The 26,938-nt window shown below is 36.9% G+C and overlaps 1 protein-coding gene across 1 annotated transcript in view; it reads right to left on the reverse strand.

Annotated features, from left to right (window-relative positions):
* Positions 1–1,656: 1,656 nt before the first annotated feature.
* Positions 1,657–26,938, reverse strand: part of NPFFR2 (neuropeptide FF receptor 2) — a 39,939-nt gene continuing 14,657 nt past the window's right edge. The window contains exons 2-4 of the mRNA XM_066280881.1: positions 17,276–17,610; positions 9,882–9,981; positions 1,657–2,442 (exon numbers count right to left, since the gene is read on the reverse strand). Coding sequence (XP_066136978.1) covers positions 1,689–2,442; positions 9,882–9,981; positions 17,276–17,603 — 1,182 coding nt within the window. The 5' untranslated portion in view covers positions 17,604–17,610 and the 3' untranslated portion in view covers positions 1,657–1,688. The remainder of the gene's footprint in view (positions 2,443–9,881; positions 9,982–17,275; positions 17,611–26,938) is intronic.

Raw genomic sequence — 26,938 nt, forward strand, 5'->3', positions numbered from 1 at the left:
CCCGGCATGTGGAAGTCCTGGGTTTGATTCCTGGCCAGAGCACACAGGAAAAGCACCCATCTGCTTCTCCACCCTGGGCAGAGCACACAGGAGAAGCTTCCCTCTGCTTCCCCACCCTTCCCCCTTTCCTTCCTCTCTATTCCCCTCCTGCAGCCAAGGCTCCACTGGAGCAAAGTTGGCCTAGGCACTGAGGACGGCTCGATGGCTTCTGTCTCAGGTGCTAGAATGGCTCCGGCCGCAATGGAGCAATGCCCAGATGGGCATAGCATCGCCTTCTGGTGGGCAAGCCAGGTGAATTTCAGTCGGGCTCATGCGGGAGTCTGTCTCCCTGCTTCTAACATCAGAAAAATACAAAAAAAATATTGCTTTTTTATTCCAGAGATTTTATTAACTAGGGAGTCCAATTTGGTCCTGAATCACTTCTATAAGAAGCATGAGCTAGCTCAGCTGGGGCATATACTTTATTTACAGAAAAAGCTCCACAATATCTCTTATGAAAAAATGTTATGATTCTATGAACTTTAACTGTGCTCTTTAAGAGAAAAAATCCACCTTTAAATACAAAGAAATATAATGTCCTTTTATTTACTATTATCGTTCTTATTTATAAGAAAGATATGTACATTGCAAAAGCACAAAGAGATAAATTTTAGTCTAAAATTTCATATACAAAACCAAGGGGAAAACTGACAAAATGTACTCTCATGCAAAGAACTACCTGTTTATCACCATATGGTGATTGTGTATGTGTGCATGCATGTGCATCAACAGACATAATACATGTGCTTGTTTCATACACAAATAGTTAAGTTGAAAAGGTCAAGCTTTGAAATATATTCCTGGTTTATCCAGGCAAATGTATATATTAGTCACTTTACAGATTTTATATACCATAAGACAGGAGTCCCCAAACTTTTTACACAGAGGGCCAGTTCACTGTCCCTCAGACTGCTGGAGGGCCGGACTATAAAAAAAAACTATGAACAAATCCCTATGCACACTGCACATATCTTATTTTAAAGTAAAAAAAAAAAAAAGGGAACAAATACAGCAAATACAGTATTTAAAATAAAGAACAAGTAAATTTAAATCAACAAACTGACCAGTATTTCAATGGGAACTATAGGCCTGCTTTTGGCTAATGAGATGGTCAATGTCCGGTTCCATATTTGTCACTGCTAGCCATAACAAGTGATATGACACGCTTCAGGAGCCGTGATGCGTGTGTCCCGCATCACCGGAAGTAGTACTGTACATGAGCGACGCCGCACTTTGCGGTGCCACCACATACAGTAATCTTGTGCTCCTCTCACTGACCACCAATGAAAGAGGTGGCCCTTCTGGAAGTGCAGCGGGGGCCGGATAAATGGCTTCAGGGGGCTGCATGTGGCCCGTGGGCCATAGTTTGGAGACCCCTGCCATAAGATTTTATGAACCATAAGTTCATATGGTTATGAACATAAGACCATTTTGTTCCTTTTTTTTTCCAGAGAAGATTTTCCATGCATATTTTCTATGGAACATTCTTAGAAATAATTGACGTACAAAGCCAAAGAAAGCAACAGTATTTCAATATATAACACAGTAGAGTGGAAATCATCAGCCTAGCTCTTTTTGTAATGTCATTGCTATCAGTAGCTCGTCCTAATTCTTCAGTCACTTCCAGTTGGGGGTTTTCATCACTTTTTCTAAAGCAAATTTTCCTTATGTGGGTTCTGAGTTGTAGGTTCATGGACTAACTGATGAGATGTATTTATGACCACACTATTTTCAGCTCTGAGGGTGTAGGCTTCCTTGGGCTCTGCTCTTTTTTGGCAGAACTGAAGGTGAAAAGCATCTTCAAACCCACGGCGAAAATTCTCATTGAAGAAACCATAAATGATGGGGTTGATGCTGCTATTGCAAAAGGCTAGCCAGTGAGCAAAAGGGTAGATGTAGATATTAATGACCTGCAATTCATTTGGAGATAGCTCAGCATAGTCTGAGAGCATCATCAGAGTCCACAGGGGCAGCCAGGAGAGAATGAATAGTAGGGCTACAATCAGGAGCATCTTAATGACCTTCTGTTTCTTCTTGGACACATGCCACTGCTCCTGGTTCCGCTTGCCTGTGTGAGGCACAGTCATCTTGGAGAGTGACATTCCAATCCTTCCATACATGATGACAATGAGGGACAGGGGAGCCAGGTAGATATTAGCAAACAGCACAGTGGTATAGATCTTTCTCATTTCCTTATTTGGCCAATCTTCCCGACACCAGTAAACTGGCATGGTTTTATTCTGAGAGTTGAGCCTCACTCGGTAATATTTTTCTTCTTGTACATGTAACATTATTGCAGATGGAAACATGATGGCAACGGCCAGGACCCAGATGATCACAATAATGATAAATGCTGTCTTGATAGTGAGCTTTGGTTTAAACGGGTAGACAATGCACCGAAACCTGCAATGAAGGCAAATAACACTTGAGGCAGTGCCTTGTAACTTCTTATTGAGTCCTAAATTAAATTTAAATAATCCCCACATTCTTTTAAAAAATGTAGAAAGTTACTATTGGCAGTAAAAAGGCATGTATTGCCATTTTCTGTGATATGAGATAAATTCCATTTCAACTGGAATATATCAGACACTATGAATAAAAGTAATAGTGTTAACTATGACATACTGAACATGAATATGTAATACTTTGTTTCTTTCTTTTTCATTGTTTTGCATAGATTATCCCTTTAAGATTCACTATTTAAAAGATGGAAATACAGACTTAGAAAAAGTAAAAATATTGCGCATAATTATGCGTAATTCTGACACAGGAAGTTTAGTTTTAGAGCCCATATTCTTAAACTCTTCTTCATACCCTTCTGTGGACTTCTCCATGTTATTTGTGTGCTTGGCTATGTAACTTGCCTTGACCAATAGGATATTATCAAGCATGGCATAAACAGATACTTTTTATGCATTTGCATATTGGGGTTTGTACTTTAGGAATGTTTTTTCTTTAAAACCAGCTAACCAAGTTGTAAAACAGCTTGAATTAGATGAGAAGCTATGTGAAGAAAGACCTAGGGGCACAAGAGGCTGGTCATTGAGGATGTTAGAGCCCCAGGTTAGCTGCCAGGATAATGCTACAGCATCACTTAATTCAGCTACAATATACTGAGCAGGAAGGAGAATTACAAGAGGCACTCAACCAATCCACAGAATCGTGAAAGTTGAATATTAAAGTATTGTTTTAAGCCACCATATATTTATTAGTTTGTTTCACAGCTATAAGAGTCTAAGAATTTCCATTATGAATTCTGATTATGTGCCTTCCCAGTAGTCTATGTTCCCTGGGGAGCATGGAAATTCAATATCACATGTTGATTAAGTTTGATTCATTTTATGGCTATTTTGTTACTGTGATTCTTCTTTTTTCTTTTCATTTTTTATTCAGAGAAGGGGAGGTAGAGAAACAGACTCCAGATGTGCCCTGACCAGGATCCACCTAGCAAGCCCACTAGGGGTGATGTTTTGCCCATCTGGGGTGTTGCTCTGTTGCTCAGCAACTGAGCTCTTCTTAGCACCTCGGGCAGAGGCTATGGAGCCATCCTCAGTGCATGGGCCAACTCACTCCAATTGAGCCATGGCTGCAGGAAGGGAAGAGGGAGAAAGAGGTGAGAGGGGTGGGATGGAGAGGCAGATGGGCACTTCTCCTGTGTGTCTTGACCAGGAATCGAACTTGGAACATCCACATGCAGGACTGATGCTCTACCACTGAGCCAACTGTCCAGGGTCATTACTGTGATTCTTCTAGATGTTACTATTACTGATATTCATTATGTAATTATAAGAAAGTCATACCATTATGTAATTATATAATATTATATTTCAAATGCTATTACCTATTTAATCTTCATTGATTTTTGTGCTGAATTTATAAAACTAAAATGTTATAAAAATGATTACTTTTCAGATCTGCATGTAAAAAAACTTAGAGCTTCTACATTGTCCAGCAGCAACTGACATATCTTCATATAATGACTAGTTAGCTTTAGCATTCACTGCTCTGTTGATCTTTAGAATTACTTCATTGCATGTATCAGGTATTTTGTCTTAAACTTCAAGTTTTCTTTTAGTCTTCTGACCAGTGAATCCTCCCATTTATACACCATTAAATTATGAATAAGTTCATAGGCACAATACTAGATACTTTGCTCTTTTTGTAAACCAATTAGAAGGACCTCAAATACTTGACTGATTTATTCTTCTACAAATACATATATGTATTCAGAGAAGCAAAGATGAACAAGATAAAAAATGTCCCCTGCCAGGAAACAGCCAGTGGAAATATTGTGTAATTTTTCTAAAATCATGCTAGAGTTTAGCTTTGGCATTGCATTAGTGAGGGTTCTCCAAGGAAACAGATCTAACACAATGTATAAATATATTGAAAGATGTTTATTATAAGGAATTGACTTGTGCAACTGTGACGCTTAAAAAATCCCAAGATCTGGAGTTGGCAATATGGAGATCTAGAAGAGCCAGTGATGTAGTTCCAGTTCAAGTCCAAAGGCCTAAGAACCAGGAGAGCCACTGATATAAGTGCCACTGTAAAAGACAGCAGGCTCAAGACTCCAGAAAAACTAATGTTTCTTTGAAGTCTGAAGGCAGAAAAAAATTGATGTCACAGTTCAAAAATTAGACAAGAGGAGTTTTCCCTTACTTGTTGGAGAGTCAGCCTTTTTGTTCTATTCACTCCTTTAATTGAGTAAATAAGGGCCACTTATTTAATAGGGAGAGCAATCTTTACTCTGTTCTGTTCTACTCTTTTGATTCAATCTTATAAAAAACACCCTCACAGTTCAAAACATTAGTTATAAGAATGTTCAATAGACTTAGGAAATAACCTCAGTAGGAACATTAACAAAGAGATAGGAAACATAAAAGAGAACCAGTCAGAAATTAAGAATACAACAACAGCTAAAATGAAGTATATATTGTAGGGAATCAACAATAGATTAGATGAAGCAGAAGATAGATCAGTAATTTGAAAGACAAGGTAGGAGAAAAATCTAAGAATAGCAAAGAGAAAAAGAATCAAATAAATAAGACTAGATTAAGGAACCTCTGGAACAATATAAATTTAACAATGGTCATGTAATAGGGGTGTAGGAAGAGAGCAAGAAATTGAAAACGTATTTGAAGAAATAATGATTTAAAACTTCCCTACCCTGGCAAATGAAATATTGAATAGTCATAGGAGTCCAAAAAGTGCAAAGAGTTTCAAACAAGATGAATCCAAAGATACTACACCAAAGACACATCATAATTAAAATGCCAAAGGTTAAAGACAAAGGAGCAAGAGAAAAGCAGTTAGTTATCTACAAAGGAGTTCCCACAAGACTGTCTGCTGATGTCTCAACAAAAACATTGCAGACCAGAAGGGACTGACATAAAATATTCAGTAATGAAAAGCAAAGACTTAAAATCAAGAATATACTACCCAGCAAGGCTAACATTTAGAGTCAAAGGAAGATAAAAAGCTTCCCAGATCAAAAAAAAAAAAAAATCTAAAGGAATTCATCACTACCAAAAGAGTATTACAGGAAAACTGATAAATAAATTCAGTAAAGTATCAGGACACAAAATAAACATTCAAAAATGATTTGCATTTGTATACATCAATAACAATTTATCAGAAAGAGAAATTAAGAAAATCCTTATTTCAATTGCATCAAAAAGAATAAAACTAGAAATAAATTTAACTAAGGAGGTAAAAAATAGAACAAAACAAAAGCTGGTACTTGGAAAACTATAAAATAGTAAATAAAAAAATTGAAGAAGATAAGATAAATGAAGGATATATTGTAATCACAGTTAGGAATAATTAACATCATTAAAATGTCCATACTATCTAAAGCAATATTCAGATTAAATGCAGATCCTATAAAAATATCAATGGCATTTTTCAGAAAATTAAAACTAATAATTCTGAAGTCTATATGAAGACAAGACAGACTCCCAAATAGCAACAGCAATCTTGAGAAAGATGAACAAAGTTGGAGGTATCATGCTAGCCAGTATCAAACTATACTATATACAAGCCACCAAGGCATTAAAAAAAGATATACAGCTCAATGGGACAGAATAGAGAATCCAGAAATAAACCCATGCTATATGGTTAATTTATGACAAAAATGCAATAATATACAATATGGTAAAAACAGTCTATTTCATAACTGGTATTTGGAAAACAGGATAGACACATGCAAAGGAAAGAAACTGGATCACTTTCTTCCACCATATACAAGAATAAATTTAAAATGGAGTAAAGACTTAAATGCAAGACCTCAAACCATAGAACTCCTAAGAAAACAGAGGCAGTAAAATCTTGAACATTTCTTAAAGCAATATTTTTTTTCTGACATATATCCTTAGGCAAAGAGAAAAAAGAAAAAATAAGCACATGGAAATATATCAAAGTAAAAAGCTTTTGCACAACAAAGGAAACCATCAACCAAAAAAAAAAAAAAAAAAAAAAAAGGACAACTTATAGAATAGGAGAAGATATTTGCTAATGATATATCCAGTGAGAATCTACTATTCAAAATACATAAGAAACTCATACAACTTAATACCAACTGAACAAACAATTCAATTAAAGAATGGGCAGCAGACCTTAACAGGCATTTCTTCTCCAAAGAGGAGATAGAGATAGCCAATAGACATATGAAATGATGTTCAGTATATCACTAATCATCAGGGAAATGCAAATTAAAACCACAATAAAATGTCACCTCATACCTGTAGGAAGGGCTATCATCAATAATTCAACAAACAAGTGTTGGCAAAGATGTAGTAAAAAGGGAACCTTTGAGCACTGTTGGTGGTACTGCAAATTGGTGTCACTATGGAAAACAGTATGGAGGTTCCTCAAAAAATTACAAATACAACTACCATATGACCCAGCAATTCTACTTCTACTTATCAATTCAAAGAAACTCAAAACACTAATTTGAAAAGACAAATGTGCCCCTCAGTTTATTGCAGCATTATTTACAATATCCAAGATATGACTGTAACCTAAGTGCCCATTGATAGATGAATGAATAAAGTAGTACATGCACACGATGGATTATTACTCAACCATAAAAAATGAAATCTTTCCATTGGAACAACATGGATGGACCTAGAAGATATGCCAAGTGAAATAAGTCAGACAGAGAAAGACAAATACTATATAATTTCTTTTATATGTTGAATCCTCCCCAAAACAAAAACAAAATCAAAAACAAAATGAACAAACTAAACAGAAATAAACTCATAGAACAAATTGATGGTTGCCAGACTGGAGGTGGTTGGGAGGGGCTGGTGAAAGGCAGAAGGGATTAAGATGTACAGATTGCCAGTTATAAAAATGATCATGAGGATGTAAAGTACAGCACAGGGAACATAGTCAATAATACTGTAATAACTAAGTAATAACTGTCAGGTAGATACTAAACTTACCAGGATGATCACTTTGTAAGTTATATAAATATCTGATCACTATGTAGTACACCTGAAACTAATATGATATTGTGTCAAGTGTAATTGAAAAAAAAATCTTTTAATTGTCTTAAAAAATACTCTCACAAATACCCTATGTAATGTTTGATCAAATATCTGGGCACTCCATGATTCAGTTAAGTTCACATATCACAGCTAGTTGGAAAATAATCTCCATATTTTATCTCAAGCAACAAAAGCTGGTTATCTGCTTCAGGACCAGCTAGCACCCAGGACTGAGTGACTAAATAGAAATTGAAGAGAAAAGGAGGTCCAAGGATAAACTTCAAGATTTTCACTTGAATTGGGTGAATGATCCTGACATTCACTGATTGGGGAACATAAGAAAAGGAGCTATTTTTTTTTTTCAGTTTTTTTGAGGGGACTGGTTGTGGAGAGAGTTCTAGGCATATTTTGTTTGAGGAGTTTGATGTTACATGTGGAGGTGAAATTATCCTGTAGGTATATTGAACATAAATATGAAATTCAGGAGACAGCTTAGTCTGCAGAAATAGGTTTGGAAGTATTTTTTGTGGGTTTTTGTTTTGTTTTGTTTTTGTAGTTTGGCTTCTTTGTCCAAGAGGCAGCCATGAGAAAAGCATTCAAATGCAAGTAGTTTCTATAGAAATACAAATGTGGTGGCCTCAAAACATCGAAATTCTTTGACATCCTCTCCAACTTCTCTTACCTTCTATTGAAATTTGGGCTGACCTTAACAACTCATTTTTAATGACTGGAATGCAGAAATGATACAGCATGACCTTTACCGGCTCTCTCTCTTAGGACGCAGATGTTCAGAGTGTTGTACTGACATAAGAAGCTCAGCTACCTTGAAGAAGCCTTGCTGGAGAGCCCACGTGGAGAAACCAATAGAGACAGAGTGCCAGAGGAGCCTCAGTTCTTTCTCAGTTTTTTAAGTCTCCCCAGACTAGGCACCAAGATCAGTGGAAAGAGCCTTCAGCCCGGGCCTTGGAGCTCCCTACCTTGTGCCAGGTAAAGCAGAGATAGCCTATACTTGCTGAATCCACTCACATCCCAAACTCATGAGCATAACAAATACTGCTGCCATTTTAAGCCACTAAGTGGTGTGTTTTGAAGGTGACTTGTTATATAGCAATAGATGACTGAAACGATAGCAAAGTGATGCATGGATGGGAAGATAAACCATGACGGTGTGAATTAAACTGTCAGTCACAGCAGGTGACTATATTTTCGTCCGCTCTTAAAAAGTCTAAAACATTACAAATACAGCTGAAATTCTTTATTTATGCATTTATTTATTTTTGATAACCCTACTTAATTCCAGTCACTTTCTTCTTTCTGCAAAAATCCTGAGGTCAAATCCCTTTTGTCAAATTTGTTATGCTTTCACCATATTAGCCTGCATCTATAACATTTTGAATTTTATATAATGGCACCATGTTATATATATGATTACATAACTTCTTTTTTTAGATGGTATGCTTTTGAGATTTATGTATTTTGATATATGTTGACCTAGCTAATTAATTTTAACCACTGTATAGTTATTCATCAAATATAGTACATTTAATTTATTATTCTAACCTCATTTACTTTTTATAATAAAGAGCGATGTTTATTTCTAAATCTCTGTTCAGAAAGTATGCTAGAAACAGTGAAAAAAGAATTTAGGGGCATTTAATACTGAGCATAATATGGAAATGAATCCGATAGGCTCAAGATTCAAGGAAAAATATGAAAAGGATATTACAAGTTTTTATTTGCTCTAAAGATGGCATGTATAATATGTAATTAAGGTATAAAATTATTATAGACATTCTTATCAAAATAATTTAGTAATAGTACTGCTATTACTTACTAGCATAAAATGAGTATAGATATAATTATAAACAAATAAGTAGTATGTAAAAATACTGCAGTATAATAGAAAAAGAATACAGTAAATTTGGAAACAATGTAAAAAATATTTTTGGCATAGAGTGGTTAGCTTATGTTTAAATTCTATTCTCCTAACCTATAAGCCAAAGAAACTAAATCTATATAATAAGTTCTTAGAAATAGATTAAAATAGTGTAAAAATTATGAAAACAATAGATAAATATTATAAATAAAACCTACCAAGTTTTTTGATGTAAACAATTATATTACATTAACTATTTATCTTTCTCCCTATATACATATATATTTATATATATTCTTTCTCTCTCTCAATATGTGTATATATATATCTAATATTTCTCTCATATATATATATATATATCCCAATTTAGTAGAATATTACTAACTTCAGTAGATTATACAGTGTTCTCTCACCAGGTAGATTAGCTGCAACCATGCCCATTCTGGAGGATGCAGAGTTTGACGCTGACTTACCTATCCACTGCTATTGCAACCAAAGTAAAGACTGAAGCAGCAACTGATATTCCCTGAACCAAACCACTGATTTTGCACATTGAGCTTCCAAATGGCCATCCTGAAAGGGAAAAGGAACAGTTAGTCTTTGAGAAAATAATTTTCTAAAAATTTCACTGAAAATATAAACAGAAAGGCATTAAATCAAGACTGATATAACTTTTCTAAATGATATCCATGAAAACAATCAACGCTTGTCATTATTTTCATTAGCATCTTCAGAGCTCTGTTTTTCAGTATACTACTAATTATGTCAGAACTTACATAGTGGTCACAACATTCTAGGCACTGTAATAGTGCTTTCTATTAATATATCTCATCCCCACAGTAGGCTTTTGAAGGCTTCATTATTTTCCTCATGATATAGACTATGTACCAACACACAAGTGTCACATGCCTTGCCATAAAGCTAGTTAGTATTATATTATACTAATGATTGGAACCCTAGCAGTATCATTCCATAATCCAGACAATTATCTCTTGTACAATAATGCCCTTCAAATGAATAAAACAGAAAGAAATTAGTATTCTAATTTGGGCATGAATCCCTAAATTATAAGATCTTACAGGTAAAGTCAATATGTATTTATATATATTAATATAATGAGACAAATGACCACAGAGGTACTCTGTTCTGCAATCAGTGGTTTTTCTTCCCTCCCAATTTATATATTGAAGACTTAACCCCTAGTGTGACGGTATTCAGAGACTCAGCCTTCCTGAAATGATTAGTTTAGATAAGGCTGTGATGGTGTTGCCCATGTGATGGGATGTCTGAGAAGAGGACGAGAGAGAAAGGTGTCTCTCCATTTATATGCACTGAAGAAAGGCCATGTGAACACATAGCAAGAGGACAGCTCTATTCAGACTAGGAAAAGTACTCTCACCCAGAACCTGACCATGCTGCCATCCTCCTGATTTTTTAATTGAATTTATTGGGGTGACACTGGTTAACATAATTATGCAAGTTTCAGGACTCCAATTCAACAACACATCTCTGTACATCACATTGTGTGTTCACTAACCCAAATCTATTCTTCATCCATCACCATTTATCCCCCCATACCCTTCTCTACACCCCACCCTGACAATCACCACACTTTTCCAGGTGCATGAGGATTTTTTCTTTTTTTTTTTTGTACTTTTTTTTGCTCAATCCCTGCTTCCCCCTCACCAAGCACCCCCCCAAGACAGCTGTTAGACTGCTTTCTATGTATGAGTCTGTCTCCTTTTGCTTATTAGTTCATTTTGTTCATTAGATTCCACATCTGAGTGAAACCATATGGTACTTGTCATTCTCTGACTGGCATATTTCACTCAGCATAATGCTCTCCAGTTTTATCCATGTTGTTTCAAAAGCTAAGATTTCATTTTTTAGGGCCATATAGTAACCCACTGTGTAGTTGTACCACTGCTTTTATATCCATTCATCTACTGATGGGTACACGGGCTGTTTCCAGATTTTGGTTATTGTAAATAGCACTGCAATGAACATAGGGTGCATATATTCCTTCAAAATAGTGTCTCAGGTTTCTTGGGAGATACTCTTAGAAGTGTAATTCCTGCATCAAAAGGCAGTACCATTTTTAATTCTTTGGGGTAAAGCCATACTACTTTCTACAGTGGCTGTACCAATCTGCATTCCACCAACAGTGCACAAGAGTTCCCTTTCTCCATACCCTTGCCAGCACTGTCGTTGAATGATTTATCAACGAAAGCCATTCTAACAGATGTGAGGTGATATCTCATTGCAGTTTTAATTTGCATTTCTTTGATGATTAGTGGCATTGAGCATCTTTTCATATGTCTACTGGTCACCTGTATGTTCCATTTAGAAGTGTCTATTTAAGGTAAAGACAGTCTACTCAATAAATGGTGTTGGGAAAATTGGACAGATATCTGCAAACAAATGAAACAAGATTACCTTCTTATACCATACACAAGAACAAACTCAAAATGGATTAAAGAGTTAAATATTACACTCCAAACCATTAAAATCCTAGAAGAAAACATAGGCAGTAAAATCTCGGCACATCTCATAGTAATATGTTTTTCTGATATATCTCCTCGAGCAAGGGAAAGGAGAGAAAAGTTAAACAAATGAGAGATCATCAGACTAAAAAGTTTTTTCACCGCAAGGAAACTATCCACAAAATGAAAAGACAACCCGCTGAACGGGAGTACATATTTGCCAATACTCTGATATGGGATTAATGTCCAAAATCTATAAAGAATTTACAAAACTCAACACCAATAAAACAAAACATCCAATTTAAAAATGGGCACAGGCACCCTGTTCTTGACCTTCAAACCTCCAGAGTAGTGAGAAAATAAATGTCTGCTATTTAAGCCCTGCCCCCGCCATTTATGATATTTTGTTATAGCAGCCTGAGCTGACTAAGATATACTGCAAAAATAAAGAGCACCTGGCATGAACATAAGTACTCTATTTGAATTCCTCCTTAAGTGAATCTCACCAAAGTGTTTATAAAAGAAATTAGTAAAACTATTCTAGCCATTTGATATTCTAAACACCCTTCAGCTATTATAGGAAAGTAACATTATTCTTCCACTAGCAAATATTCTAGTAGTTCCTCAAAAGGTGAATGCTAGATATTTCTCAAATTTAAAAAATGTATCTATTAAAAGTATCTTGGGCCCTGGCCGGTTGGCTCAGTGGTAGAGCATCGGCTTGGCGTGCAGAAGTCCCGGGTTCGATTCCGGCCAGGGCACGCAGGAGAAGCGCCCATCTGCTTCTCCACCCCTCCCCCCCTTCCTCTCTCTCTCTCTTCCCCTCCCGCAGCCGAAGCTCCATTGGAGCAAAAGATGGCCCGGGCACTGGGGATGGCTCCTTGGCCTCTGCCTCAGGCGCTAGAGTGGCTCTGGTCGCGACAGAGCGACGCCCCGATGGGTAGAGCATCGCCCCCTGATGGACGTGCCTGGTGGATCCCGGTCGGGCGCATGCAGGAGTCTGTCTGACTGCCTCTCTGTTTCCAGCTTCAGAAAAATACAAAAAAAAAGAAAAAAAAAAAGAAAAAAGAAAAGAAAAAAAAGTATCCTGTAATTTATTTTTAAAAACATTCTTACCTAATTAAAAATATTCCCAGTAACCTAAATAATCCAAGTATATATTAAGAAGAAAATAAAAAACACTTTTCCATCCTGATCATTTTGCAGGAGGTACTTGAGTGAGTCTGAATAAACCAAAAGAGAGCAAGCCCTCCAAGTCCTAAAATTGGTTTGCTATATTATTATTTTTCAACAAAAATTGCAACACAGAGTGTGTATAGCCATTGATTGAAAATGGAAAAATAAGCATCCAATTTATCTCATCTTTCTCACTATGGTCCACTAAATAACAGTACTAGGACAAAAAGAATATAAATCCATAGAAACAAAGGTGGCAGATACTACTGAATGTCAAGTTGGGCAACACCATAACTGGCTGAATTATGTATAAATGCAATCATGCCACTTTTTCCCAGGTGAGCAGAAGAATGGGAAGCACAGTGGCTTTAGTGAATCACTAAGTGCTGGTGGAGTGGATGTCCCAGTGATGCAGAAAAATTAAATGGAAGTACACACTCCGCATACAATACCATTGACCTATTCAGTCTGAAATGCAGCAGTCAGCCTTCTATACCTATGGTAGTAGATCAGAGAATTTCCTTCTGGGAAAGTGATCCTCCCCAAGACATTCAGATTTTATGAGTTGTGAATTTGTCAATGAATGGTCCAGACTACTGAAGCCAAGTGTAGTCCTAACCTGAGTCCCCATGCATGCAGAAGTTCAAGGCATGCACGCGGTGCTTCATTCTGAAACACAAGCAGCTAAGTAGCACTTGACATGAGAGAAACATCAAATAGAAAAGAGTGTAGAATATAACAAAGAAATTTAAGAGAATACCAATATGAATAAGTTGGTAATAAATGAAAAGCAAACACAAATTATTATTAATAACCTCAAAGATATAACACATTATATCGATGAAATGTGCATGAGAGAATAAGAGACATACAGAATAGAAAAATAGCTCAAAGATTTTAAAACATGGTGACAGAAACGAAGAGCTCAACATAAAGTCTGAAAAAAAATGTTAAGAAAGTCTTTGAAAGTAGAACAGTAAGGAGTAGAAAATGGAAGAAAAATATTAAAAGGGGTAGGAGATAGGCAATTCAGTCTCAAATATCTGATTGACTGGAGTTGAAAAAAGAAAAACAGGAAAGAACTCAATAAGAAATTCCCCAGAATCAAAGGACATTCATTTTTTGATTAAAAGGACTTATTTTTTGTTTACTAGAATAAATAAAATATAAAAAAGACACTAAGGCATAATTGCCCTAAATTCAGAACACTGGGGATAAAGAGAAGCCCCCAGAACTTTCAGAAAGTAAAATAAGTGACAAATAATGAGTAAAAGACTTGAGAGTCAAATGGCATTAGATTTTTCAGCAGTAACATCAGGTCTCTGAGGAATAACAATAGAGTCGTCTCTTTAAATAGGTTGAGGAGAAAAACTATTCAACCTTGAATATTTTATATAGCTAACTAGTCAAATACTGTATAAGGGCAGAATAAAGATATTTGCAGATCTACAAGATCTCAAAAATTTAAATCACAATATCCCTTTCTCTGAAAGATAACAGAGAAATAAGTTAAGAAAACATAAATGGCATCCAGACAACAAAAGGCTGAAAGCAGTAAAAAGATTGTTCGGGTGTCAGGGAAGGGAATCCCAGAGCAGCAGCTGACCTGCCTGCCACTACAGCACTGTGTCTGGGTGGGAAGAACACATCCAGGCCACCTGGAGGGTATCTAGGAAAAAAGATGCAATTTACAAGTAACCTACTATATTTGAAAGTATTGACAGGAAATCAACACTCTCGGAAGATCATTTGAAGATAAATTACTGACAGGTGCACACCCAAAACTCAACAAACCAAAATATGATGCTCTCATTAAATCCAGGAAAACAAAAAGCAAGAGAGAAATTGTTTTTGTAGCACTGTGCTGGCTCATCAAAGGTAAGAGACACATAATAATAGGAATGTATATTCTGAATAATGAGTTAACCAAGAACTGTGATATAATTATTCTGAGAGAAAGAGAGGAGGAAAGAGTATGAATGCATATTTGTGTGACTGTATGTTTGTGGTTCTGCATAAATGTGTGTGACTGCATTTATACAGGACTTTAGCCAGTCTTGTTTTTTCCCTAACTTCACAGTCAATAGTATCTGACATGCAGTTTCTATGGATTTGTTGGTTGTTGTCCTAGTGCTATCATTTCAATGGCATGTGGTAAGGAAAATTACCTCTTCTGGTAGAAGAGGATTATGAAAACTACAGTTTAAAACTGTACATAGTGTGTAGAAAAAACATTATAATGGAATGTGCTATTTAGCCATATGATAGTCATTACCAAAAATAAGGGCAAAAATTGCTGAATGTGGCTGCCTGCTTGGAATGCAAATCAGAGGGAAGGCAGACTAATGCATATAGAAAATTTTAAAATAATATTTAAGTATAAATAGTCAGAGAAGGAACATTGAGACCATTTTTTATTGGTAAATAGGTTTCTTGAGAACAATAATAATAATTTTATCAATTCTTTCAGTTTCTTTTTGTCTAGTATTGTATCTTGAAATTGTATATCCTTGATAAATACTGTTTCTTAATGATAAACATCACAAAGACACAAATTATAAAGTACATAGTGATAGAATTGGCATTCTGAACTCTTACTTGAGAAAGGAAGGAAACAAGTAAATTTTATTGAGAAATCTCTTCTTCAGTAAACTGATGTTGACTGTCATAAAAAGATGAGAACTATGATAAGGTTCATGCTGCTTTAGACTTTTTTTTATACATTGCTATTGTTTCACTATTTCTTATAAATTAAGAATATGAATATCTTGAGTACTATTCATTAATTAATATAACAAATATTTATTAAGTGGGTACTATGTACCAAAACTGTATTGGGGGTTGGAGATACACTACTCTTGTACTCCCAGAGTATATAATATAGTGCCAAAGACAGTAATACAGGCCCTGATGTGCTCCAGTCCTTACTTATGTTGCACATGTAAATTCCGCTGATGGAACTTCACCTTTTAAGAAATCATTGGGACTGCTGCTCCATCTCCCATCAAAAAATGTTGGAAATCTCCCTAGCTAACCACAGGAGGGCCTAAACATTTGTGTATATTAGTTTGAAGACAATGCATCAAATATATTCTAATATTTCTACTATATTATATGTGCCCTGCACAGTATTAAACAAATTCAAAGTCTTTGGTAATATGTGCCTAATCTCATTCTCTGATTATCTTCAGTGAGCACTATAAGGTAAAGGGATTAAGAAGTACAAGTTAGCAGTTATAAAACAGTCACCGGATGCAAAGAACAGTATAGGGCAGGGGTCGGGAAACTTTTTGGCTGAGAGAGCCATGAACGCTACATATTTTAAAATGTAATTCCATGAGAGACATACAACGACCTGTGTACATTACACATTATCCAATAAAAATTTGGTGTTGTCCTGGAGGGCAGCTGTGATTGGTTCCAGCCACCCGCAACCATGAACATGAGCAGTAGAAAATGAATGGATTGTAATACATGAGAATGTTTTATATATATATATATATATATATATATATATATATATATATATATTTTTTTTTTTTTTTTTTTTTGTATTTTTCTGAAGCTGGAAACAGGGAGAGACAGTCAGACAGACTCCCACATGCGCCCGACCGGGATCCACCCGGCACGCCCACCAGGGGGCGATGCTCTGACCCTCCGGGGCATAGCTCTGTTGCGACCAGAGCCACTCTAGCGCCTGGGGCAGAGGCCAAGGAGCCATCCCCAGCGCCCGGGCCATCTTTGCTCCAATGGAGCCTCGGCTGCGGGAGGGGAAGAGAGAGACAAAGAGGAAGGAGAGGGGGAGGGGTGGAGAAGCAGATGGGCGCTTCTCCTGTGTGCCCTGGCCGGGAATTGAACCCAGGACTTCTGCACGCCAGGCCGACGCTCTACCACTGAGCCAACCGGCCAGGGCATGTTTTATATTTTTAACATTATTTTTTTTATTAAAGATTTGTCTGCGAGCCAGATGCAGCCATCAAAAGAGCCACATCTGGCTCGTGAGCCATAGGTTCCAGACCCCTGGTATAGGGAATATGCCAATAATATTGTAACAGCTGTGTGTGATGTAGGGTTGGTACTAGACTTACTTGGGGGGATCACCTTCTCAGTTATATAAATGTGAATAAATGAATGACCTACCATGGCTCTAGGGAGATGGGACAAACATTTTCTTATATCACCTTTACACTGCATATAAGTCAACATACCTGCTATAATGTTGTCCAGAAGTGTGATAGGCATACAGAATATGCCAACAAGTAAATCACTTATTGCCAAGTTCAAGATGAAGAGATTAGTGACTGTGTGCATATGTTTGTTCCTCATGACAATAAAACAGACCACTGTATTTCCCACCATGCATAGGAAGAAGATCAAAAAGTAGGAAATAATGAAGATCGCTGCCACTGGAGCATGATGAAGGTAGTAGTTCACATAGGTAATATTGGTATCTGAGTACAGATAATGCTTTGTGTCATTGACACTCAAAATAGGATGCCAGTGTTCTGAAGAGTTTGAGTCCCAGTTCTCACTCATGGTGGACCTGAACAAAAGAGAGGCAGAAAAGAAAGAGCATAATTAGAAGCCAGTGGAACATCGATTCTGTGCCTGAGTGTAAGAGAGACTTTTTTATAATGCCATATATATATATATAATTTGATGGGTCTTCTATAATAATCTATGTTTTACATGCAACTGAGCTATATATAAGGCATTCAAAGTATTCAGATTTTAACCAAGAGTATTTGCAAATTCCACTTTGTACCATAAATAACACTTACTATTATATTTTATTCCCTTGATACACTATATTTCCCTCTTTTTTTAATTTTTTAAAAATATTTTATTTATTGATTTTTTAGAGGGGAGGGAGAGAGAGAGAGAGAGAGAGACAGACAGACAGACAGACCAGGCAAGCCCAAGGTTTCGAACCAGCAACCTCAGTGTTCCAGGTCGATGCTTTATCCCACTGCGCCACCACACGTCAGGCAATATATTTCCCTCTTTTATCACACCTTCCATCTATTTGCTGAGTTCCAAGGGAAACTTTGGAAGGGAGACCTTTCAAAACTCTCCTTCCTCTTGCCTTCACACACCACAGTTTGCCCAAACCAACTTATTCTTTTAAGCTTAACTTACATGTCTCTAAGTTTTTTGATAATTTAAAAAAGAGAAAGTGTCTACATACTCAAAGCCCCCATTGAAATAACTTGTTTTTGTATTTTCCTTATTCAGCTTTGACTCAATTAATTAAATATTGTTTTTATATACTTATGTGTGCAAACATGAGCACCATACTTCTTTTTTTATTAGCCGAGAGGCAGGGAGGCAGGCAGACTCCCGCATATGCCCTGACTGGGATCCACCCAGCAAGCTCCCTACTAGGTGATGTCTGCCCATCTGGGGCCACTGCTCTGTTGCTCAGGCAACAGAGCTATTTTAGTGCCTGGGGGGAAGCCATGGAGCCATCCTCAGTGCCTGGGGCTAACTTGCTCAAACCGTTTGAGTCATGCCTGCAGGAGGAGATGAGAGAGAGAGAGAGAGAGAGAGAGAGAGAGAGAGAGAGAGAAGGGAGAGGGGGAGGGATGGAGAAGCAGATGATAGCTTCTCCTGTGTGCCCTGACAAAGAATCAAACCCAGGACATCCACACACCAGGCCGATGCTCTACTGCTGAGCCATCTGGCCAGGGCTACCACAATACTCTGAATTTCTTGATAGGTCTAGACTACTTGTTTTACTGAACATAAGTCCATTCACATAACATATATTCAATAAATATTTTTTATTTCAATTCTATGTACCTCAATGTAAACATTTCAATCTACCTTGTGTGTCAGAGGCCCCCCAACACTCCCAGACTTGGAGGTTTACTAAAAGGATACAGCATATAGTGCATTCAAAGCTAAATAATTAGGATAAGGTTACAAAGTAAAACCAGTATGTAAAATGGCACATGGTGTAATAATATCTACAGGAAACCAGGCATACCCTTCCAAGAGTCCTCTCTTAGTGGAGTCACACAGGACATGCTGCATTCCTCCAGCCGAGTTGGACAACTTATCTGAAGTGTTATCTACCAAAGAACCTGATTGGAGACTCGGTGCCCAAGGGAAAGTGGTCATGTGGGCATCTTCTTCCTGGTACATGTCAAAATTCCCAACTCCCAGCTGGCAAGTAAGTGTGCATTGTGAAATAAGTTATTTGTACTAATAGCTCAGGTTTAATGAGCCACTTATCATTTAAAGAAACTTTGTATCAATACAGAGGACTGTTTATGATTTACTTTCCAGTCTCTAACCCAGAGCCAACCTGGCAAGCAGGCCTTTCTAAAGATAGCAACTTCAGGTCCATTTGTTAACTCTTTCTGAATACCTTGAAAATCGGTTGGGCAAAAGGTTCTATGTGCCCCTAAATGAAAATAAATTTGACAGTGGAATTACACAAATGAGCACACTTATTCTTTCTTTTGGAGTAGTTTCACAGACTTAGAATTGGTGAGAATGAATTCAAATGGGTCTCTGCTGGCAGATAATCAGACCTCAGTTTGCAGAAGATTAAGGTACTTACTTACTGATCTCATTATCAACTGTACTTTTCAGCCTTGATTTATCAAGTACATATTTAAATCTTAGTGGAGCATGGTTATTCCTATAAATATGACATAAGAATTAAGATATGTATCATTTACTTCTCTTTGTATCTTTTGTAGGGGAAGAGTGAAGAATATAACATTATAAAATAAATTGAAGTCTTTGATTGATATAAAACATGTTAAAATGGATTGTATAGAGAAAGAAGTATGTTTCATTTTAGAAGCACTGCACATTTGATTAAATAGATTCATCAAATCATATAAAACATTTCAAATACAAAGGTATAATTGACGACAGACAGTAATTGAGATGACGGAAGGACGTCAAAAGACCTTTAAAAAGACATGGTCATTATGAACATGCTTTATTCCCACTTCTCATTAGATGGTTCAAATTGGTGGTCAATGATATAATGGAAAGATTATTCTTTTTTTAAATATTAATTAAAATGTAATAAGAAAAATAATAACTTGAAAAATGTGCGGGTACTGAAGTATTAACTGAGGTCAGAGAGTGAATTGGTTGAAGGTGTTAAAGCAGCTGGCTAATAATTAATTTTTCCTCTGGTTATCAGGAGAATGCCCAGAGGGAGAGAAGACAGATGTATTCTCTAGAAAACATCATATAAGCTGAGAGATAAAATGGAGGTATTTCTTGGACTAAACACTCAACTCTGCTGTGTTAGGTAAGACCACAAAGCTCACTTGGAGATGTCATCTATTACTCTGAGCCAGAGAATGAGCGATGAGTGTGTTTGGAGTCACCCTCAATGTTCCAAACCTTCTATGATTAAGTTTCTTTATTGCCTATATCTTTGAAGTTATTAGTAAGACATGTAAGTAAAGTAAGTAAAATCTGTGATTTAAAAATAATTTGTTTTAATTATATAATACAATATGCACAGAGAATTAAATAACCTTTCATATTTTGCTTCTAGAAATATGTGATTAATATTTTTGCTTATCTCCTACTAATCTTTTTACTTTATATGTTTACATACATGCTCTGGAGACCAAAAAAAATATTATTTTCAAGAAGATAACACATTCTATGGGGTGAGAATTGTTTCACTTATAAAGTACTTGAAGGAGTTCTTTTCATAGGAGGAAACTGCTCTCATACTGCCTAACCCTCTAGCGCACAATAACAATGAGTAGAATCACCTAAGATTAGTGAGTACTTTATTATCTTTAAATACTTTATTACTTTAAGTACCTTATTATCTATGGGTGTTTTAATATGTACCCTGCACTGGACATTTTTCTAATTATAAGTGTCAACCCATGTAATGTTCCCAGTATGAGGTAACTACTAATACTGTCCCAGTGTAATACATAAGGAAAGTAAGACAAGATGATGTTATGTAACCTGACCCAAGCTCCACAGTTAAAAACTGTAAGAACTGGAAAACATTTAGGGAGGATTTCCTAAGACTGGGAAGGTAAGCAACACAACTGGGGGATGAGCAACTTGAGAGGTGGAAACTGACCAGGATGAAGTTCCATGACATGGATATGGCCAAGGAACTTCTAGAATCTATCATGTCTAATATTTAATTTTTAAAAAATTTCTGTGTTACACCAAAAATTACTCTCTGCCTATAACCCCAAACTGTCAGCAAAAGTCTATTAAATATACTGCCCTTGTAGGAGATGCATTTCAAATAGCAAGAGAAATGTCCTAATGTTTGGGTTAGTGTAGGTCACAGAAAAAAAGAGCAACTTTAAAGAAAAATACAGGAACTGAAATGTATCATATCCAGAGAATTTTTGGAGACACTATGGTAGGGAAGACAAGTGGGTGCTGCATTTTCCAAAACATGGAATGGAGATAATTTTATTTGTATACACAGCCACATTAAATAAACATGATTGGCAGAATGCAATGTAAAAGCAACAATATTTGACCTTTTATTAATTGAGGCTGATTTCTCTTTTGCCCCTGGGTTAAATTTGGAAGAAGTCTTACTACTTTTCTAATCATTTTCTTATAATAAAAAAGTATAGCAATTAATATGTCTAGTCTAGTCCAGAACAATAAACAACATATTAAATTTTCACTAACAATGCCTCGTTAGCTTCTTTTTGCTGATTTGCTTATGCTCTTTGATATCCCAACCCTCATCTGTCTATCTCAGTTCCCATCCTTGCCAGAGTTTAGAGAGGACTAAGTTAGGGAGGTAGAAAGGGGCAGGGGAGTCCTACTTTTCTTTCCAGGTGTTCCTTGGACTGGGCAGAGTTTTGAACAGATGCTTAGTTTTTGTGGGCACTTTCCTGGGCTTTTCAGAGACGTTAAACTATTATTGTGCATCTGTGATCTACACTTCTCTTCAAGCGAGGAAATTCATCACTGGTTGCTGCTGGTTCTTTCTCCAGCCTCAAGAAATCCTACTGTTTAAACTGCTCTAGAGTATCAGAGTTAACCCTCAGTCAGGCAGGTCAGTCACCCTGGCCCACAGTTCACACTTGTGCATCCTTTTTTTTTCTTCTTTTTGTATTTTTCTGAAGTTGGAAATGGGGAGGCAGTCAGACAGACTCCCGCATGTGCCTCACCGGGATCCACCCGGCACACCCACCAGGGGGCGATGCTCTGCCCATCTGGGGCACCGCTCTGTTGCAACCAGAGCCACTATAGCGCCTGAGGCAGAGGCCACAGAGCCATCCTCAGCACCCAGGCAAACTTTGCTCCAATGGAGCCTTGGCTGCGGGAGGGAAAGAGATAGATAAGAGAGAAAGGAGAGGGGGAAAGGTGGAGAAGCAGATGGGTGCTTCTCCTGTGTGCCCTGGCCGGGAATCGAACCAGGACTCCCACACGCCAGGCCGACACTCCACCACTGAGCCAACCGGCCAGGTCCATGCATCTTTTATACAAAAAGATTCTAGGAGTGTAAGTTGGTTAACACCACCACCACTATTAGAGAGACAAACTTTAAATGTCTTGAGTGTGAGTCAGACTCTCTGCATGCTTCTGTTAGTCACCTACCCTTTTTCTTAATTCAGTGAGAGGAGGGGAGGCAGAGACAGACTCCTGCATGCACCCTGACAGTGATCCACCCAACATGCCCACTAAGGGGAATTCTCTGCCCATCTGGAGCATTGCTCCATTGCTCAACAACCAAGCTCTTCTTAGCACTTGAGGCAGAGGTCACAGAGCCATCCTCAGCACCTGGGGCCAACTTGCTCCAATTGAGCCATGTCTTCAGGAGAGGAAGACAGAAAAAGAGAGAGAATTGAGAAAGGGAGGGATGAAGAAACAGGTGGGTGTTTCTCTTGTGGGCTTTGACCAGGAATCGAACCTGGGACATTTATATGCTGGGCCGAAACTCTGTGAATGAGCCAGCCAGCCAGGGCCTGCTAGTTCCTTTTCTAAGCATAAATTGAGGAACAAATACTTCTATCTTGCAAGTGAGTGACTCAGCATACAGCTAGAAAGTTCTCTTTCAATCCTCCTCTAATCTCTAATTCTGGGCCTTTTTATCTCCTCAGCTGCTGGTAAATGTTCCTGAATACCCTCATTTACAAGGCAGCATAGTGGTCTGAATAACTGTTTTGCAATTTTTACTGAAACTAAAACCAGAATAGTTCCAATTTAACATTCTGATACATAATTATCAGGACAAGCCCCAAAGGCCTGAGGATCCGTGAATATCCTAGCTAGTGACATCTGTTTTACTCAAAAGTTTCAAAATTAGAATTGCATTTTTTAAAAAAAACTTTGTATTCTCTTGTCACTTAAGAATAGGCTGTATTTGTTCGTATCAAGAGATACTCTTTCCAAGAATGATTTGTCATTGGTAACTATTGATCTATTACAAAATCTATGACAACTAATTTAAACTATCACCTGGCATTGGACAAATTAGAACATTTTCAACCTTACTGGTATCAACATAATATTTTGAATTTTATCTTTGATTCCATTTATTTATATTTTCTAGGATATTCCTAGGATGAAAATAATAAATCAAAAGTTATGATCATTTTCTTGCTCTTGATAGATGTGCTTTTCTACTAGAAAGTACATCTTAATTTACATTTATTCCAGTGGGGCCAAAAAGTGCTATTTCCTCTGTGTGAGAGAAAGACTCCCGCATGCACTCATGCGGAGCGCATGAGCAAGCCCACTAGCGGGCAATGCTCTGCCCATCTGGGCATTGCTCCATGACAACTGGAGCCATTCTAGCACCTGAGGTGGAGGCCATGGAGGCATCCTCAGCACCTGGGCCAATTTTGCTCCAATGGAGCCTTGGCTGCAGGACAGGAAAGAAGAGAGAGAGAGAGAGAAAGGAGAGGGGGGAGGGCTGGAGAAGCAGATGGGTGCTTCTCCTATGTGTCCTGGCCAGGAATTGAACCCGTGACTTCCACATGCCAGGCCTACACTCTTCCACTGTGCCAACCAGCCAGGGTTTGTTTCTTCTGTCTTGCCAGGACTAGGAACTAAAATCCCACCATTCCTTTCTTTAATCATTTTATCAGAAGGTGAATGGAATAAATTCAGCAGTGCTAAGATGCATGTGATTATTATGATATGCTTTCCTGCCTGGAAAAAATTTATATATATATATTTGTATGATACATGAAGAAAACAGTTTAGAGTATAGTGATAAGAAGAAAATTGAAGAACTGTATAAGTTAACTGTTCTTTTTTTAAGTTGCCTGCACAAATTGACTTTAATACTCATTTGGCAACAGGGCTAGAGATAATACATTATGACAATTAGTACTGGAAGGCATTTCTGAGCTTCCTGCATCTAGACAGAGTAATAAGAGAAGGTTTTGCTAAATGAATGTGACAAGAAGTGACAAATGTCTCTCCCAAAGCATGCCCTTAAAAATATTTTTGTGAGATTTCATGCTTTCTCTCTCTTTCATCCATCTGTGCAGGCAAGAATTGGGAATTAGCTGAAATACGTGATGAAAGAAGCCCAGATCCTTGGGTCATGGTGTGAAGAGGAGTCACCCAGTGCCATTGCCAGACCGAGCTCAGACGTGGAGGAATGAGAAATAAAATTCTATTGCGGTAAGCCACTGAGATTTGAGGATTTACTTGTTAACACTGCATACCCTACCCTGCCTGAACTTATAAAGCACCCGTTATTTGTTTAGCATTTTATCTCTTTTCATATATTTAGCTTTTTGACAAGTGAATCCTACATTCTTACATGCCATTCATCATATAACATGGTATCTTACATATTATTTGTTTAAATTAATTCAAGAGAATTCACAAAACATCATGTACTTTTAATGATTGTTTAAAAAAAAAGAATATTCACCTATTTAATACACATTTATTGAGTTTCTATATGTTAATTAACACATCACCTTATTTGTCATCAGGAAACTTACAGTCTAAAAAGCAAGATACATATGTAAATAAATTTATGCAACCTAAGCCCTAGAGATAAATTCAAGGTGTGGATAATGGAAGAAATGTCAGCTCTATCTGAAAAATCAGAATCTGCTTTCAAGAAGACAAGTAGTTTAAACCTAGCCTTAAAGATATATTGGAATTCATTAAATGACATCATAGACCAAAAAGTAAAAGATTAAAAAAAAATTGCTCTTTTGAGGATGGTATATTTTCACAATCCTCTGAAGCTAAGGTCCATAACATACCTCTCTTTTCCAGACCTAAGCTTTATCACCTTATGCTCAGGTATAGATTATAGATCTTATTTTTCTTCTAGATGTCACAGTGTGGTTTAAATATTAAGTGTCAAAGAACAATTTCAGTTCAAGCATTCAGTAGCAGGATGAAAAAAAGAAAGCTTCCTACAGTTAAAATGACTACAGTTATGCCTTTAGTATAAAGTCTATGTTTTAAGTTCATGATTTACTATGAAAATAAGAATATTAGCTGAGGGTGACAGAATCACTACAGAAGTGAAAGGAGCCATTGGAAAGGAAGAGAGAGGAAACTATACAAACACCGATCTATTTATAAAGGCACAGAAAGGTGGGAAATATTCATGTGGAAGCCATCAATTAGTAAAGCATTATACCTATAAAATATTAGGACATCTAAGTTCCTGAGTTCTTCTCAGTTAGATTCTTCCTATATTTTCAGTGACTTTCCCTGTATATTTCCACATGCCTATCAATACCCTCAACCATACTGAATTATTTGCAGTTTCCTCGGTGCAATATGTTGTTTTCTGCTTCTATGTGGAATTTTGAAGAGAGAACAAAGATAGAGTCAAGTAAATCCTTATAAGCCATAGTAAAGAGAATGAATTTTATTATAATAGAAAGGTTTAAGCTGGTGAAGACATGAGCTAATTTGCATTTTAAAATATTTTTCTGGTTGTTATATATAGAATGTATTGGGCAGAAGAAGGGGTCAAGAGTAAAAAGCAAGAGAGTCCATTATTAAGTCATTCCAGTAGTTGACTTGGAAGATACTGACAGTTTAGCTACAGCAGTACAAATACAGAAAGAGGAATGGAGGGATTGGTGATCTTTGTTAGTGGTAGTGTTAACTTTGCCAATGATTTGGATTATGAGTTGGGTAGAAAGGAGGAGAGGAAGCAAACAGACTTTGAGTTAGGCTTGATAACTGAATGGGACATAACAACATTTATTTAAATATACAAGCCTATACTATTTTGAAAATATTATATATATGATTTCTTTCAGAAGGCCAAATAGAAATATATTTAAGTACTTGGCTGTATGTTTTGGAAGTTTAGAGGAGAGATAAGGGCTGATGAGATCTGTTTGGGGATTATTAGCATATTTATGGTATTTTAAGTTAAGAAATCAGATGAAATTACATATGGAAAAAGGGTACTCACACTTACTATACATATAAAGGCTATTTTCAATAAATCAAGTAATAACAAGTGTTGGAGAGGTTGTTGAGAAAAAGGAACCCTCATTCACTGCTGGTGGGAATGTAAACTTGTGTAACCACTAAAGAAAACAGTATGGAGGTCAAAATACTAAGAACAGACTTAACATGTGACCTCACAAGCCCCCTTCTGAGTATCTACCTAAAATTTTAAAAAAAATTTATTTGCAAAGATATATGCACCCTTATGTTCACTGCACCATTATTCACAGTGGCAAAGATATGGAAACAACTAAAGTGTTCTTCGCTAGATGATTGGATAAAGATGTGGTATATATCATATAATGGAATACTACTCAACCACAAGAAAAGATAAAATATTGACATTTGCAACAACATAGATGGACCTTGAGAATATCATGCTAAGCAAAATAAGTCAGACAAAAAATGTCAAGAGCCATATCATTTCACTCAATTGTGGGGTA

This window comes from Saccopteryx bilineata, chromosome 5 (assembly GCF_036850765.1).
Source record: "Saccopteryx bilineata isolate mSacBil1 chromosome 5, mSacBil1_pri_phased_curated, whole genome shotgun sequence".
Taxonomy (NCBI): domain Eukaryota; kingdom Metazoa; phylum Chordata; class Mammalia; order Chiroptera; family Emballonuridae; genus Saccopteryx; species Saccopteryx bilineata.